Here is an 18,427-nt window from a genome sequence, read left to right as displayed (position 1 = left end):
AACAATTGATCTCTTTGAAATGCAACTGCAGAATATGAAAAGGGCAGGATTGCTAAGCACATCTGCCAAATGGGCTTCAGGTTGATAAAAGAGACACATTATTTATTTGTTATGGTGAGCAGAGGGGATTGTTGCTTTAGGTTTGGCACACACACCCTTAATGATGCATGGGTTTAATATAAAAGAATAAAGCAGTAGAAATTGAATAGAGCCTTGTACTGCATGTAAACATGATATTGATCTGAGTTGGTCCAGATGGAATATTTCCCAGGAAACCTGCAGACTTTGTACCTGAAACGTATAAAAGTGCAGTGCTTAGGTTAAAGAAGTGCTGAGTTGCATTGTGGACGCTTTGCCTCCTTCCATACGTAAAGTCCTGTTATATATTATCACCATGACACCTGCACATAGCGTGATGTAGCCATTCAGAGGGTCAGCACACCGCGAACCTAACCCCTGAAGAAGCCTTTCTGACAGAAGCGAACATGGAGCCTCACACCGTAGTAATAAAAATGCGATTGGGAGCGATTTAAAGCAACATTGTAGGTTTGTCATGAAACATTTCTCTACTCATTGTGCACTGTACAGTGATGCAAAATATTGATATATGTTCCCTGCCTCCTACGATCCCATATTAAAGTCAAATAGTCCAAACCTGTAAAACATCTTACTGATTTCATGCGATGTCCCAACTACCCTCTGACCCATATCAATAACCAGTAGCACCCCATGAAGGGGTGGGGGGATGGGTCGCTGTTAGTGAGCGGGTCATAGGGCATTTGAAGAAGATAGCAGGAGGAAGTATTGGATTTAATGTAGATAACCCCAAACTATTTTTATGGCATCCGCGATTTGTACAGAGAATATGTTTATACCTATTGGAAGTGTTTAATCATAGATCAAACATTCAATGTTGGTCACGTGAGATCAGAGTAACCAAACTTTACTGTACCTTTATCAAACAGTACATTCCTTGGATTACCGACTTACCAGTATCGCCTTTACCAGGGAACAATTCCGAATGAAAGAGCTCTCCCGTGTCTTCAGCGCATGCAAGAAAAGAGGAAATCCCTACTCACCTTCTCAGACAGAGTCTTAAACGGCCGCAGCAGAGGGTGGCTTTTCATATTATCATCGAGAGATATTCCGTACTTCCATCCACTGTGGATCTGAAAAACAGAGTGCTGCTTTGTCAGGGGCTCAGGTCAGGCAGAGAAACAGAGTGCTGCTTTGTCAGGGGCTCAGGTCAGGCAGAGAAACAGAGTGCTGCTTTGTCAGGGGCTCAGGTCAGGCAGAGAAACAGAGTGCTGCTTTGTCAGGGGCTCAGGTCAGGCAGAGGAACAGAGTGCTGCTTTGTCAGGGGCTCAGGTCAGGCAGAGAAACAGAGTGCTGCTTTGTCAGGGGCTCAGGTCAGGCAGAGAAACAGAGTGCTGCTTTGTCAGGGGCTCAGGTCAGGCAGAGAAACAGAGTGCTGCTTTGTCAGGGGCTCAGGTCAGGCAGAGAAACAGAGTGCTGCTTTGTCAGGGGCTCAGGTCAGGCACAGAAACAGAGTGCTGCTTTGTCAGGGGCTCAGGTCAGGCACAGAAACAGAGTGCTGCTTTGTCAGGTGCTCAGGTCAGGCAGAGAAACAGAGTGCTGCTTTGTCAGGGGCTCAGGTCAGGCAGAGAAACAGAGTGCTGCTTTGTCAGGGGCTCAGGTCAGGCAGAGAAACAGAGTGCTGCTTTGTCAGGGGCTCAGGTCAGGCACAGAAACAGAGTGCTGCTTTGTCAGGGGCTCAGGTCAGGCACAGAAACAGAGTGCTGCTTTGTCAGGTGCTCAGGTCAGGCAGTGAAACAGAGTGCTGCTTTGTCAGGTGCTCAGGTCAGGCAGTGAAACAGAGTGCTGCGCGAAGCCTCGGAATCACAGTCTCCTTGCACTAGCGCTTAACCCGACATTGGTCTATACGTTCGTTTCAGCCACTGGGGGAGCAACACAATCATTTCATGGAGGGGCCAAAAAAATTGCTATGTATCCTTTGTCCCCCAGGAGAGAAAGAGTTAACTGAACATTGGTGCATCAATTGTATGGAATGACCCATGTGCCCCTTTGTTAAACAAACCTTTCATGGTCTCCTGGTACCAACGTTAGCTGCAGCTTCTACCATTCAATGTTAAATTACTTTTCTATTGTATATAACTGAAAATGTTAGCTAAGTTCTACACGTCAGACCCAGCTGGGAAACCCACACACTGATAACACATGGCAGAAATAAAGATAGATTTCAATGAAATCCATTTTCATGGGCAGCCTGAAAGTTTTTCGATTCAGTTCATGAATTTAATCACAATTTTGTCACTGGCCCCTCATAACAAAACAGAACTGAGAGCAACAGTCTTGCATGGAAACCCCCATTAAACGTGCTCCCTCCCAGTGGCCTGTGAGGCAATACCATGTCATACCTTGTCATAAGCCCATTTATCATGGGACTGCTCTGCATCCTTATTGACAATGTATTCCAGCTTTTCAGGCAGCGTGAGACTGTAAAACAAAAAGCAGCAATAATATACACTATAACTGTATGTATGTCCTTATTTATATAGCGCCATTAATGTACATAGCGCTTCACAGCAGTAATACACACAACAATCATACAGTATAAATAACAATACAAATACAGTAACAGGTCATGGGAATAAGCGCTTCAGACATAAAAGTAACATTTCGGAAGAGGAGTCCCTGCTCTGAAGAGCTTACAATCTAATTTGTAGGTAGGAAGAACGTACAGAGACAGTAGGAGGGCATACTGGTAAGTGCATCTGCAGGGGGCCAAGCTTTATGTATCATGTGTATAGTATTGGCCTTGGTGCTATTCATATGCTTCTTTAAGCAAGTGTGTCTTAAGGTGGATAGAGAGGGTGCTAGTTGGGTATTGTGGGCAAGTACATTCCAGAGGTGTGGGGCAGTCAGTGAGAAAGGTTTAAGGTGGGAGAGGGCTTTAGATACAAAGGGGGTAGAGAGAAGACACCCATGAGCAGAACGCAAGAGTCGGGATGGTGCATAGCGAGAAATTAGGGCTGAGATGTAAGGAGGGGCAGAAGGAGAAGTGAGTGTGTGATATGGGATTTGAGGAATAATAAAATAGCCTCTGAATACTATTATACAGTCATTATGACATATTAAGACCTATCTGTAACATTTTATATTTTGGTTATACTGCATGAGAACTCCTGCTGAGCAGTCTCCCAAGTGATCAGGGCCGCTGACAGGAGGGAGAGCAGGGACATCTGTCTCGGGCACGGTGCTGGAGAAGGGCCTGCCCTGGCAGTCCAACACCAGAAGTTAGGCACAACTTTTACTATCAACCGAAGATTATGCCCCAACCTAGGTCAGATACCTGCTGCACAGGTAAGGCCTGGTGGGGGTGAGTGAGAGAGATGGGGATGAGAGAGGGAAGAGTGAGAGGGAATGAAGAGAGAGGGAGAGGGAGTGAAGAGAGAGAGAGAGGGAGTGAAGAGAGAGAGTGGAGAGAGAGGGAGTGAAGAGAGAGAGAGGGAGTGAAGAGACAGAGAGGGAGTGAAGAGACAGAGAGGGAGTGAAGAGACAGAGAGGGAGTGAAGAGACAGAGAGAGAGAGGGAGTGAAGAGAGAGAGAGGGAGTGAAGAGAAAGAGGGAGTGAAGAGACAGAGAGGGAGAGAGGGAGTGAAGAGAGAGAGAAAGAGAAAGAAAGAGAGAGAGAGAGAGGGCTGAGAGTGGATGAGAGAGTGCATAAGTGAGAAAGATGAGTGAGAGGGGGATAGAAAGAGGGAGGAGAGACAGAGAGATGGGGAGGAGAGATGGGGAGGAGAGAGTGAGAGAATGAGAGTGTGAGGGTGGAGAGTGAGAGAGGGAAATTAAAGAGAGGGGGGGATGAGAGAAAGAGAGAGAGAGAGAGGGGGGGTGTGATGAGAGAGACCGCTAGAGGGGAGAATGAGAGAGAGCGATGGGGGGAATGAGAGAGAGGGGGGAAGAATGAAAGAGAAATAGAGAGGGGGAATGACAGAGAGAGAGGGGTGAATGAGAGAGGACTCACAGGGTCCAAGATCGGGGGGAGCAGACAATTAGGGCATGGAACCCCACTACTCAACAACCCGGGGCCCACATAAATACTCTAGTCGTGGACCACGGAAAAGTTGTCGATGGCCTTGAAAGTGACGGTGTACAATGAACCTAGAGCCCACTTTACCTCAGGTATGAAGACCACAACACCCCAATTGTCATTCCCATAAACTGCACGAATAAAAACGTAAACATTTCAATACAAACTAAACAGAATTCAGACTCAATGTGAAACGTGTTCCAGTTCTTGGTGTTAATCTGGCTTCTCTGTCCTAGTGGGTAAAACAGGTGCAAGTTGAGGGGTTGTCACACACTGACCCTAAAATGTGCCACCTGCACTCTACTGGCATCAAGAGTCCCACCCGTACACCTGTGCCGATAGTGGCTGGCAGAACTGTTGTCTCCATACAGTGTTTTTTTTTGGTAGGAGGGGCTAAAATGGGTGGTGGGAGGAGCTAATGTGGGTGGTCCTTTTACATGGTTGTGGGAGGACCTTAATTGGAATAAGAGGTGGTGGGAGGGGCTAATGTGTGCAGTGGGAGGGACTAAAATGGCAAGTGGGGGGGACTAAAAGGGGTGGTGGATGCTTTCCTACCAAAGAATCTCTGGAACATAACATCTAAGTCTCCCCAAAGGCGTCAGCCGAAGAGTAGCCAAAGGGTGTCACTGTTTGCTGCCATTACAGGTGCTCAATTATTGGGGTGGATAAAGTATTTCAGATACATATTGAAGCATTTCCATCTTCACACATTACCGGATCTCACCGCACTACCTCCGCACACTCCCACATACTGCTTCCCCAACACCAGGTCCTTCACACATTACCGACTCTCACAGCCTTACCCCCGCACAAGCCCACTTACTGCTTCCCCAACACCAATTCCTTCACACATTACCGACTCTCACAGCCTTACCCCCGCACAAGCCCACTTACTGCTTCCCCAACACCAATTCCTTCACACATTACCGACTCTCACAGCCTTACCCCCGCACAATCCCACTTACTGCTTCCCCAACACCAGCTCCTTCACACATTACCGACTCTCACAGCACTACCCCCGCACACTCCCACTTACTGCTTCCCCAACACCAACTCCTTCACACATTACCTGCTCTCACAGCACTACCCCCGCACAATCCCACTTACTGCTTCCCCAACACCAGCTCCCTCACACATTACCGACTCTCACAGCCTTACCCCCGCACAATCCCACTTACTGCTTCCCCAACACCAGCTCCCTCACACATTACCGACTCTCACAGCCTTACCCCCGCACAAGCCCACTTACTGCTTCCCCAACACCAGCTCCTTCACACATTACCGACTCTCACAGCACTACCCCCGCACACTCCCACTTACTGCTTCCCCAACACCAGCTCCTTCACACATTACCGACTCTCACAGCACTACCCCCGCACACTCCCACTTACTGCTTCCCCAACACCAACTCCCTCACACATTACCTGCTCTCACAGCCTTACCTCCGCACACTCCCACTTACTGCTTCCCCAACACCAGCTCCTTCACACATTACCCGCTCTCACAGCTCTACCTCCGCACACTCCTACATACTGCTTCCCCAACACCAGCTCCTTCACACATTACCGACTCTCACAGCACTACCCCCGCACACTCCCACTTACTGCTTCCCCAACACCAGCTCCGTCACACATTACCTGCTCTCACAGCTCTACCTCCGCACACTCCTACATACTACTTCCCCAACACCAGCTCCTTCACACATTACCGACTCTCACAGCCTTACCCCCGCACAATCCCACTTACTGCTTCCCCAACACCAGCTCCTTCACACATTACCGACTCTCACAGCACTACCCCCGCACACTCCCACTTACTGCTTCCCCAACACCAGCTCCTTCACACATTACCGACTCTCACAGCCTTACCCCCGCACAATCCCACTTACTGCTTCCCCAACACCAGCTCCTTCACACATTACCGACTCTCACAGCACTACCCCCGCACACTCCCACTTACTGCTTCCCCAACACCAACTCCCTCACACATTACCCGCTCTCGCAGCTCTACCCCCGCACACTCCCACTTACTGCTTCCCCAACACCAACTCCTTCACACATTACCGACTCTCACAGCACTACCCCCGCACACTCCCACTTACTGCTTCCCCAACACCAGCTCCTTCACACATTACCCGCTCTCGCAGCTCTACCTCCGCACACTCCCACTTACTGCTTCCCCAACACCAACTCCTTCACACATTACCTGCTCTCACAGCCTTACCCCCGCACACTCTCACTTACTGCTTCCCCAACACCAACTCCCTCACACATTACCCGCTCTCGCAGCTCTACCTCCGCACACTCCCACTTACTGCTTCCCCAACGCCAACTCCCTCACACATTACCCGCTCTCGCAGCTCTACCTCCGCACACTCCCACTTACTGCTTCCCCAACGCCAGCTCCTTCACACATTATAGAAAGTAGCTTTTGGGGAGCGCAGATTCACCATATGTGAAATAAAAATAATAATATAGTGTAGTAATTTCTACATAAATGACAACTAGGTAATCATAGAAATGGGGACTCACACTTTCCCAAATGGGTGTCAGCAGTGGGTGTATCAATGTGATCCGAGTTCTTCCCACTACAGTGAGCCAAGAGTGTCCCCAGCATCACCCTGTGCCAGCCGTTCCAGATTCGCGATTGATCGCAACCGGAAGTGACGCGACGCGACTCCAAACAGCAGGGGCTGACTGTGTACACCAAAGCCACGAATCTATAGTTTTATGTGTCTATGCACATAGTGCAAATGTAAGTGCAATTCTTATTGTTTAAATATATACATTTTGAACATGCAATGTTGCACTAAGAGTCATCTCTGTCACACCGAGGGAATCCTGCTGAGACCAGCTGCCTTCTACTAGTGGGAAGAACTCGGATCACATTGATACACCCACTGCTGACACCCATTTGGGAAAGTGTGAGTCCCCATTTCTATGATTACCTAGTTGTCATTTATGTAGAAATTACTACACTATATTATTATTTTTATTTCACTTATGGTGAATCTGCGCTCCCCAAAAGCTACTTTCTACAATCAACGTCAGGAGAATTTGGATCTTCTCTTTATAGGGTTGAGCTGTGACGTTCACTTTATCTCATCACTAATATATAAAAGCACCTTTATAAGTTTAATTGTTAATTTATATTTGTAATATTTCACTATCACTATATTGTCCTCTTAAAGGAGCGCCTCACTTTTTCTTTTGCACCCTTCACACATTACCTGCTCTCACAGAACTACCTCCGCACACTCCCACTTACTGCTTCCCCAACACCAACTCTCTCACACATTACCTGCTCTCACAGCTCTACCTCCACACAATCCCACTTACTGCTTCCCCAACTCCCTCACACATTACCTGCTCTCACAGCTCTACCTCTGCACAATCCCACTTACTGCTTCCCCAACACCAACTCCCTCACACATTACCTGCTCTCACAGCTCTACCTCCACACAATCCCACTTACTGCTTCCCCAACTCCCTCACACATTACCTGCTCTCACAGCGCTACCTCCGCACACTCCCACTTATTGCTTCCCCAACTCCCTCACACATTACCTGCTCTCACAGCTCTACCTCTGCACAATCCCACTTACTGCTTCCCCAACACCAACTCCCTCACACATTACCTGCTCTCACAGCTCTACCTCCACACAATCCCACTTACTGCTTCCCCAACTCCCTCACACATTACCTGCTCTCACAGCGCTACCTCCGCACACTCCCACTTATTGCTTCTCCAACACCAACTCCCTCACACATTACCTGCTCTCACAGCTCTACCTCCGCACACTCCCACTTACTGCTTCCCCAACACTAACTCCCTCACACATTACCTGCTCTCACAGCTCTACCCTCGCACACTCCCACTTACTGCTTCCCCAACTCCCTCACACATTACCTGCTCTCACAGCTCTACCTCCGCACACTCCCACTTACTGCTTCCCCAACACCAACTCCCTCCCACATTACCTGCTCTCACAGCTCTACCTCCTCACACTCCCACTTACAGCTTCCCCAACTCCCTCACACATTACCTGCTCTCACAGCTCTACCCCCGCACACTCCCACTTACTGCTTCCCCAACTCCCTCACACATTACCTGCTCTCACAGCTCTACCCCCGCACACTCCCACTTACTGCTTCCCCAACACCAACTCCCTCACACATTACCTGCTCTCACAGCTCTATCTCCGCACACTCCCACTTACTGCTTCCCCAACACCAACTCCTTCACACATTACCTGCTCTCACAGCTCTACCTCCGCACACTCCCACTTACTGCTTCCCCAACACCAACTCCCTCACACATTACCTGCTCTCACAGCACAATCCCCGCACAATCCCACTTACTGCTTCCCCAACTCCCTCACACATTACCTGCTCTCACAGCTCTACCCCCGTACACTCCCACTTACTGCTTCCCCAACACCAACTCCCTCACACATTACCTGCTCTCACAGCTCTACCTCCGCACACTCCCACTTACTGCTTCCCCAACTCCCTCACACATTACCTGCTCTCACAGCACTACCTCCACACTCCCACTTACTGCTTCCCCAACTCCCTCACACATTACCTGCTCTCACAACTCTACCTCCGCACACTCCCACTTACTGCTTCCCTAACTCCCTCACACATTACCCGCTCTCAAAGCTCTACCTCCGCACACTCCCACTTACTGCTTCCCCAACTCCCTCACACATTACCTGCTCTCACAGCTCTACCTGTGCACACTCCCACTTACTGCTTCCCCAACACCAACTCCCTCACACATTACCCGCTCTCACAGCTCTACCTCCGCACACTCCCACTTACTGCTTCCCCAATGCCAACTCCCTCACACATTACCTGCTCTCACAGCTCTACCTCCGCACAATCCCACTCACTGCTTCCCCAACGCCAACTCCCTCACACATTACCTGCTCTCACAGCTCTACCTCCGCACACTCCCACTTACTGCTTCCCCAACACCCTCACACATTACCTGCTCTCACAGCTCTACCTCCGCACAATCCCACTCACTGCTTCCCCAACACCCTCACACATTACCTGCTCTCACAGCTCTACCCCCGCACACTCCCACTTACTGCTTCCCTAACTCCCTCACACATTACCTGCTCTCACAGCTCTACCCCCGCACACTCCCACTTACTGCTTCCCCAACACCCTCACACATTACCTGCTCTCACAGCTCTACCTCCGCACACTCCCACTTACTGCTTCCCAACTCCCTCACACATTACCTGCTCTCACAGCACTACCCCCGCACAATCCCACTTACTGCTTCCCCAACACCAACTCCTTTACATAACAAGCAACTCTCAGAAACACACCAAACTTCTCATCCGACTGTACCTTACGTTCCCACTTACCCCTCCTTATAGATTGCAAGCTCCTTGGGGCAGGACACTCCCTGACTACTGTAACAATGTGTGTTTGTTTCTTAGTGTAATGCAATGTCTTTACAGTATGTATAATATATAACCCTGTTAACCTTATGTAACCATGAATTTGTAACCATGTATTATTTGTCATCATAACTCTGTGCCAAGGACATACGTGAAAACGAGAGGTAACTCTCAATGTATTACTTCCTGGTAACACATTTTATAAATAAAATAAATATTGTATTTCGTCGCGCAACCCTATTATACAGCACTATGGAATATGTTGGCACGTTAAATAATTATAATAATAATTTCCAAAAGTTGGTTCAAAACAGTATTTTTAATTTTTTTTTAAAGTACAGGTCCTGCTTTTTATGAGTTATGGGTATTTTGTGCTCTGACTTTCCAAGCCCTTTTCCCTTTATTGAAACCATTTATTGAAGTGATAAATGCATTTACTGCAAGGGGGCCTAGAACACACTTCTTTGCAACACACCGCAGGAGCTTCCTGTAATGAAGGAGTTAACATAAGTTAGCTATCATAACTCACTTGGCTGTGTTGACGGGTTTGGGATCAAAGTTTCCCTCAGCATCCACTGACATCTGCTTCTCTGGAGTTGCTTTAATCCTGGTATCAACATAATCTGGTGGCAAAGCCCCAGCTATGGCACTGAGGCAGGGCATGGCCATTCTAAAGAGCTCAGCGTCATACTTCTGCAGGAGAGATAGGAACTGGTTGGAAAGTCCAACAAAGAAACATGCAAAATGTTAGTCACAGCAACACAGCCAGATCACAGCAGCAGCTGGAGAAGACATTCAGTTACGTAACAAGAGCACAGACTTTATGTAGCCAGCTGAGAACATCACGTGCAGAAAGTGCCCCGTGCATCAATGTGTTAAAGGGCAGTATCTTGTTTCTATTGTGCCGCACTTCTGTAGAGCGATCAGTTAAATGGAGCATTCGGAGGAACAGAGTCGCCAACAAGGTGGCAGAGCCGGGACAACTATTCTGGGCCCGGCTGGAGCTGGAAGTTTGGTCGTGTGTATTGTATGGGGGATAAGAGTGAGAGGGGTAGGAAGAGGGAGGAAGGGGAAGAGTGAGGAGAAGGGGGAAAAGTGAGGAGGGGGAGGGAAGAGAGAAGAGTGAGGAGAAAGGGGAAAAGTGATTTTGGGGTGAACAGTGAGGTGGGGGGGAAGAGTGAGGAGAGGGGGAAAGAGTGAGGAGAGGGGGAAAGAGTGAGGAGAGGGGGAAAGAGTGAGGAGAGGGGGAAAGAGTGAGGAGAGGGGGAAAGAGTAAAGAGAAGGGGGGAAGAGTGAAGAGGGGGGTGAAAAGGGGGGGAAAGAGTGAAGAGGGGGGGGGAAGAGTGAAGAGGGGGGGGAAGAGTGAAGAGGGGGGGGAAGAGTGAGAGGGGGGAAGAGTGAGAGGGGGGAAGAGTGATGATGGGGGGGAGAGTGAGGAAGGGGGAGAGCAGTGAGGAAGGGGAAGTAGAAGAGGAAGATGAGGGAGAAGATGAGAGGGGGCAGTGTGAGAAGAGAGGAGAAATAGAGGGGGGTAAGAGAGTGAGGTGTGTGAGAGGAGCTCACAGGGCCCTGAGGAAAGGTTAGGGAGGAGTTATAGGCAGCGGTTATACGGAGCGTAGGATTAAGTTATAGGGAGAAGGCATAGGGAACGGTTAAATGAAGCAGTAGAAGGGGTTAAAGAAAAGAATTGTTAATGCAAATATTAGAATATGTTGGATTAATATCTGCTTCTTTAACAGTAATTTCCCAATTCCATCATAATTAACATCCGCCTATTATTTAAAAATTCATGGAATGTAAGTGTGTAGTTATTCTCGCAAAACAAAAGCCGACTTAATACACTGTACAAAGATCCCCATGTTTTTGTAGAAGCTAGCACCAAGCCAAAACCCATGCCAACAATACAGTCACATTACACGGATATACATGTGGTTCCTGCCTGGCTGCATCAATTCCACTCACATTCCAGTATTATGGCTGGACCTGATCCTAAGCGTGCGCCTCTAGACATTCTCCACCTCTACTCCCTTTGTATGCATCTGAACCATGATTTCAAGAGATTATGGTTGGCTCAACAGAGCAAACTGTAGCTTCTTCTCTAGAAATAACTGAACAGCTAGAGTAATGATTTAATTATCTCCTGTCAACAGCCCATGTCTGAGAATTCCTCGGAGGCCCAGTGATTTGACATCTCAAGTCAATACATCTCTGAATGGAATTTGAGCAACAAAATTGAGCACCATGAAGTTGAATGAAATATTAACAGCTCCACTAGAAACTCAGCAGTGTGTTCACAGATTCCCTGTCAGAACAGCGACATTGTGTTACTCTGATCTGTACCCAAGTCACTTTGTTATTCCATATTTGAATCATCAGCAGCAGAAATATGGGTGACTCATGCATGACAGACTGTGACTCATTGCGATTCCTGCTTCCCAGCTTCTGAGGAACGTTTACACATGTGCGCTCTGGAGGGTGAAGGAGTGGCTCGGTGAGCAAAGGCTCGGGGAGTAAAGGCTCGGTGAGCAAAGGCAACGGTGAGTAAAGGCAACAGTGAGTAAAGGCTCGGGGAGTAAAGGCAACGGTGAGTAAAGGCTCGGTGAGTAAAGGCAACGGTGAGCAAAGGCAACGGTGAGTAAAGGCTCGGTGAGCAAAGGCAACGGTGAGCACTGGTGAGCAAAGGCAACGGTGAGCAAAGGCAACGGTGAGCACTGGTGAGCAAAGGCAACGGTGAGCACTGGTGAGCAAAGGCAACAGTGAGCAAAGGCAACGGTGAGCACTGGTGAGCAAAGGCAACAGTGAGCAAAGGCAACGGTGAGCACTGGTGAGCAAAGGCAACGGTGAGCAAAGGCACGGTGAGCAAAGGCAACGGTGAGCACTGGTGAGCAAAGGCAACGGTGAGCAAAGGCAATGGTGAGCACTGGTGAGCAAAGGCACGTGAGCACTGGTGAGCAAAGGCAACAGTGAGCAAAGGCAACGGTGAGCAAAGGCAACGGTGAGCACTGGTGAGCAAAGGCAACGGTGAGCAAAGGCAACAGTGAGCAAAGGCAACGGTGAGCAAAGGCAACGGTGAGCACTGGTGAGCAAAGGCAACGGGGAGCACTGGTGAGCAAAGGATTGGACTCTGAAAACAATGACAGACTTTGAAGCAGGGGAGCCAAACATAGATTGTAAGCTCATGGGGGCAGGGCCTGTGAGACCCGACGCACCGACCCGGCGCTATATTATAATTATGATGAGCTTTGAATCCCATCGGAAGAAACCTGTTACATAAAATAAAGTTGTTATTCTATTTCTTGTGCATGTTTTAATGTTCAGTCCCACTGAGTAAAATGAAAGCCACTTTCTCTGCCGTTTTCCCATTTGCATTTTGTTCATAATTAACTTTCATATGTAATGACAGGTTTTGCCAATGTAAATCTGTCCACAGTGTTTAAACCAAGGACAACACTTAACAGACGGGATACAAAGAAGGTTACGTGTGTTCGAGCCTCTCCAGCTGCAGGAAGAACACTGACACACGTTACATTAGCTCACAGGAGTCCAAGAATGTGTCATCAAATTTGGCAATGTAGCACATGGTCACGATGAAAAGGGATCATGCGGGTTGATTGACTGTGTGTTTTATTTTCTTCAACGGCAACTTAAACCATAATGTCACAAAGATGAGCTATCCTTTTGTTTCTGTTTTGGCTTCAGTGAGGTTTATGGAAATACTTGGCTGCCATTGTAATGCACCCCTAGCCTAAATAAAAATAATCTAGGGATTGAGATGACAAACAACACAAGAATTCAATACAGTCACAGACCAATCCATTGCAAGGAGAGACTTTATAGATCAATGAGTCAAAATACCTTATGGGAGAGAGAATCGAAAATCCCCCAGAAGAGCTTCTCTGTCAGGTGTAATTCCTCCTCGGAGGCCAGTCCGTAGCTGCCCCAGCCAGACGGGAGGCAGTAATATTTCCAGCACTGCTCGTAATGGTTTGTCAAAAGCTGTCAAGTGAAACCAGCAAAGAGTTCCCATGTTATTTGCTGCAAACAGTGAAAATTAACCTCTTAAAGACCCTCCTAAATTATATATTGTATAAACTAGACATACACACCTGCTCTCACCCAGGCCTCCCTGCCATCTCTTCCCCTGTAAATGGTGTTAACATTCTGATTTAATACTGACTAACCTTAAACTTCACCCCACAAATAAAGCATCCCAATAGCCTGCACTCATGGCTACTGTCCCACACCCCCAGTCAATCCTACCACCCATTGTGACCAATCACTGCCATCTACAGCACTTATTCCCTCACCGGCTGTCTCTGTCAGTGTCCCATCATACCACTTAGATTGTAAGCTCTTCTGGGCAGGGATTTCCTTTCCTATTCTCTGATTTTGCTGCACTTATTGTATTATTATAATTCCCTGTACTGTATTCTTTGTGAAGCGCTGGGTACACTTTTTTGGCGCGGTATAAATAAAGACATACAGTACAATACAATAAAGTACATAAAGATACACTATCGTGTGACTCTAGGGCGAATTCTTGTAGAACATGGAAGTACGAGTTAGGGAATGAGGCATGTATCCCAGTTATAAGTGACAGGTAAAGGCCCGCTCTGATTCTGCATACAGGCTGCTGCCGGGACCATGAATTATTTATTACATGCGAAGAGAAGTGACGGGGTTTGCTCTAAACACTGACAGTGTTCACTCCAACCAAGGAAGGCGGAAAACTGGTGTGAAAAGTGCTCCCCGGTGAGGTGATCAGTGAGCTGCACATTCTCAGTCTACAGAAGACGGCCCAAAGGTATCATAATAGCCCAGTGTAAAAAGTGCACCGAAGGTAGGGAACTAAAAGTGACATTATATCAAGTGATAATATTGCAAGACCCATTTCCACTGGTGAAAATTAATTGTGCTTCAGGCCATATATATTCAACTACATACAGTAGGGCCCCGCTTAACGGCGCTCCGCTTAACGGCGCTCCGCTTTACAGCGTATCACTCATACGGCGTTTCCCAAAGTATACCCATATTCATTAGGTTCGGCGCTTGTTCAGTTTTTCCGGCGATTTTCGGCATGACGCGCTCAGCAGCTGAGTATCCGGCTGTCACAAAACAACCGTTTTAGCGCGTGCGCACTGCTTGTCAGATGCCATTTGTCAGCGGAACAGTCGGTTTACAGCTCTGCATCTCTGTTTCAAAGGTACAATACAGTACAGCATGGCCCCGCTTTACGGCGATTTCCGCTTTACGGCGATTTCCGCTTTACGGCGGCGGCGGCCTGGAACAGAACCTGCTGTATGAGCGGGGCCTGCTGTACAGTATTGTAGCAATAATTCATGCAGGATTCTGTATTGATGTATAATAGCGTAATATATAACAGACTGCGTACACTACCTACAAATCACTTAACAGGAAGAACATATGGAAATCTTATCATTTTCTATGTTTAACAGATCAATCTATGTGCAAAATTAGAATCACCACAGTATTATTGTGCACAGGCAGATGGCTTTTCTCTGAGCTTCTAAAAGCAAACAATGTGTTTTCCTGGGTAAATACACAATAATCACTAGATGTGAAACCATCGCTTTACAGCTGTGGGAGCCCATTAAGATCATAAAGGGTCATAAGTAATGCTTGCTATGAGGTACCTTCAGGGGCATTTTGCAGTATTCACTGAGTAACGGCACATCAAAAACCAGACGTCGCAGAAGCTGCTGGAGCATGGAAGGCCGCAAGTGCCTGCAAAACAAGGATAAAAAGTCCCGCAAGATAGCAGAGATCGATCTGACAAATCTAACATTCCTAAATTGCTAACATTCCCCTGTGCATGTTAATTTGTGATTAGCAGAGTCTGGGATGGATACAGCTCTGGCATCTGCGTGTGTCCTTACAACGCTACGTACACGCTTTCCAGGCGGAGGGAATGTCTGACGCTGAGCTTCACCTGCCCTTCTGCAGCTAAGTGATTCATCTTCGTTTATATTTCCCTTTACTTCTACATTATATTTCCGATGTATCTAGTACACCACAAAGTCATCACCGAGGCATCACCGAGGCAACCACATCTGCGGCCCTGACATCTGCCGCTTGTCATGTGCGCAAACATCCAGGCACCGCGTTAGTGATGCCAATGTGTGGGTGTTCAGAATGCAGATAATACAATGCCATCTTCAGTAGGATCCCAGGAAGCGCATATTACGTGTGGGAGTTCCTTTCAACCGCTCCAGCGCATTAAGTTATACAGTAAGTGCAGAAAACTGAAGCGGTAGGTATTTGGTAAATTCATTCATTTGGAAATACAGAGTAAATTGTGGGTTCCAAAACATTAAGTACAACACAAACACACTCCAATTGTTTCATAGCTCAGACCCTATTCTGTGGTTGATTTAATGGAATCCAAAGGTCTTACTGGCAGATTGAAAGCAGGCACTCTTCGATTGTGTCTCTTTGAGCCTTGGTTAGGGAGCGACCCTTGGACAGCCTGTAGATTGTGTGCAGAGTGGAGTCGACCAGTGCAGCATAGTGCTCTGTGCCAGAGAAGAGGGGGGCGCAGCGGGTGAGCAACGGGAGCACCGCTGAGCAAATGTATCGGTTCAGAGCGAGAGCCATTTCTGTGACACTCAAGGAAGCCTGTGGGGAAGCAGCAGACACCATGAGAGAAAGCATTGCAGCCTCATCCACATTGATATATGTATATATATAAGTGTCTATTAACTTGACAGCAATATTGTAACAGCTTTTTTATAACGTATGATCAGCAGCAATCTGCAAGTACATTGGAAATCAAGTCTGTCCAACCCATCAAATGGTGTTACTATTCCCTAGGAAGAGAACGTATCAAATCATTACAGCAGGATCATTCATAGAAATAATTGCACTCCGTGCATGTTACAAAGAAGACATCCAATCCTTACGCAGACTGGCGTCAGGGGATCCCGCTTACAATAATCTTCAACACTTCACAGTCACCCTTCGTATATAGTTTTATTTACCCTTTTAATGCTGGAAAGGCAACCATTCAAATTCTAACACTGACGTCAGGTTAAAGAGGTTAAAGGTCCCAGTCCATGTGCACACTGCGTGAGCGTTTGTGAGCACAAGCTCACTGCGTGAGCGTTTGTGAGCACATGCACACTGCGTGAGCGTTTGTGAGCACATGCACACTCGTTAAATAGAACCCAATTTTAAGGCCCAGATTCTCTAAGCAAATAACAAATAACATGATGTTGCTGCCTCAAACAGGATCAGGCGCCATTTTCCCTGAGGTGACTCCATATTCACTAAGATAACTATATGCAAATATAATGTACTCAAGGTCATTAGCATAGTGGTAAGGTAATGTTAGGATAACCATAAATTATTTAAAGAAGAAATCCTTCCTGGGATCTTTGCTATTTCTTTTTTAATCTTGGCGGGCGATCCCGCGACACACTTGGTGATCCCCAACATCCGGAGACTCCCCTGTTCTGATTTTTGTGCTGGTTTTAACACAGAAAAACTACAAAAACAGCAGCAGATTACAAACATGGCTTCACCAGAACAAAGCCAGTGAGCCCTGTCCCAGGCAGCCATATTGTTTCCCCAGTTTACCGGTCCAATACAGGCTCGCTTCTCCTTAACTGGGGCACACCCAGATTCAAGTGAGATTTAAATAAATGCTTTTAAGCCAGAACTGCTGCGGTCGTTACTCCTATCCAGATCCTGGAGAGGCAAATCATGGCCGAAAATAACGCTACGTTACTTAAATCATGCCCAACTCTGGTGTTACTCCCATACAGACACTGAAATAGGGCTTTTGCCTTGGTGGGAGTAATGGCAGCGTTAGGCATGACTTAAATAATATAGCTTTATTTCCCTTGTTATTGCTCTCTTCTCCAGCACAAGCCCTTTTTCAGGGTCCGGATGAGAGTAACGCCAGGTTCAGCTATGACTTAAATAACGTCATTGCTTTTCCCAGTGTTAAGCTTAACAGAGCTTAGTGAATATGGTGAGCTTAGTGAATACGGTGAGTTTGGTGAATATGGTGAGCTTAGTGAATATGGTGAGTTTGGTGAATATGGTGAGCTTAGTGAATATGGTGAGTTTGGTGAATATGGTGAGTTTGGTGAATATGGTGAGCTTAGTGAATATGGTGAGTTTGGTGAATATGGTGAGCTTAGTGAATATGGTGAGTTTGGTGAATATGGTGAGCTTAGTGAATATGGTGAGTTTGGTGAATATGGTGAGTTTGGTGAATATGGTGAGTTTGGTGAATATGGTGAGCTTAGTGAATATGGTGAGTTTGGTGAATATGGTGAGCTTAGTGAATATAGTGAGTTTGGTGAATATGGTGAGTTTGGTGAATATGGTGAGCTTAGTGAATATGGTGAGTTTGGTGAATATGGTGAGCTTAGTGAATATGGTGAGTTTGGTGAATATGGTGAGCTTAGTGAATATGGTGAGTTTGGTGAATATGGTGAGCTTAGTGAATACGGTGAGTTTGGTGAATATGGTGAGCTTAGTGAATACGGTGAGTTTGGTGAATATGGTGAGCTTAGTGAATACGGTGAGTTTGGTGAATATGGTGAGCTTAGTGAATACGGTGAGTTTGGTGAATATGGTGAGCTTAGTGAATACGGTGAGTTTGGTGAATATGGTGAGCTTAGTGAATATGGTGAGCTTAGTGAATATGGTGAGCTTAGTGAATATTGTATTCTTATGATTACAGCTCATTTGCATACATGTTTCACGAACGGTCGTTCTTTCTAATGCTCTTTACAGGAGTAAAAGTGGGTTACCGGTATGTTACTAACGTGAATACAGCATTACCAATGACCCATGTTAACGTCATATTGATAAACTAACGGAGCTTACTGAATCTGGACCTAAAATAGAAATCTCCCTCTGCT

The 18,427-nt window shown here is 47.0% G+C and overlaps 1 protein-coding gene across 10 annotated transcripts in view; it reads right to left on the bottom strand.

Annotated features, from left to right (window-relative positions):
* The window catches only part of RYR3 (ryanodine receptor 3), a 488,303-nt gene that overhangs the window by 172,227 nt on the left and 297,649 nt on the right, over positions 1-18,427 (bottom strand). For 6 of the 10 annotated variants that reach the window (XM_075613262.1, XM_075613263.1, XM_075613264.1 and 3 more), the window contains 6 exons: positions 15,949-16,169; positions 15,188-15,278; positions 13,389-13,529; positions 10,063-10,226; positions 2,439-2,517; positions 1,080-1,169 (listed from right to left, as the gene is read on the bottom strand). In XM_075613262.1, the coding sequence (XP_075469377.1) occupies positions 1,080-1,169; positions 2,439-2,517; positions 10,063-10,226; positions 13,389-13,529; positions 15,188-15,278; positions 15,949-16,169 (786 nt within the window). Of the gene's footprint in view, positions 1-1,079; positions 1,170-2,438; positions 2,518-10,062; positions 10,245-13,388; positions 13,530-15,187; positions 15,279-15,948; positions 16,170-18,427 lie in introns of all 10 variants that reach the window. The other 4 variants (XM_075613258.1, XM_075613259.1, XM_075613261.1 and 1 more) reach the window with 1 other exon arrangement.

Source organism: Ascaphus truei, chromosome 9, assembly GCF_040206685.1.
Source record: "Ascaphus truei isolate aAscTru1 chromosome 9, aAscTru1.hap1, whole genome shotgun sequence".
Taxonomy (NCBI): Eukaryota; Metazoa; Chordata; class Amphibia; order Anura; family Ascaphidae; genus Ascaphus; species Ascaphus truei.
The sequence above is the reverse complement of the archived record's forward strand: the minus strand, read 5'-3'. Positions and strand labels throughout refer to the sequence as shown.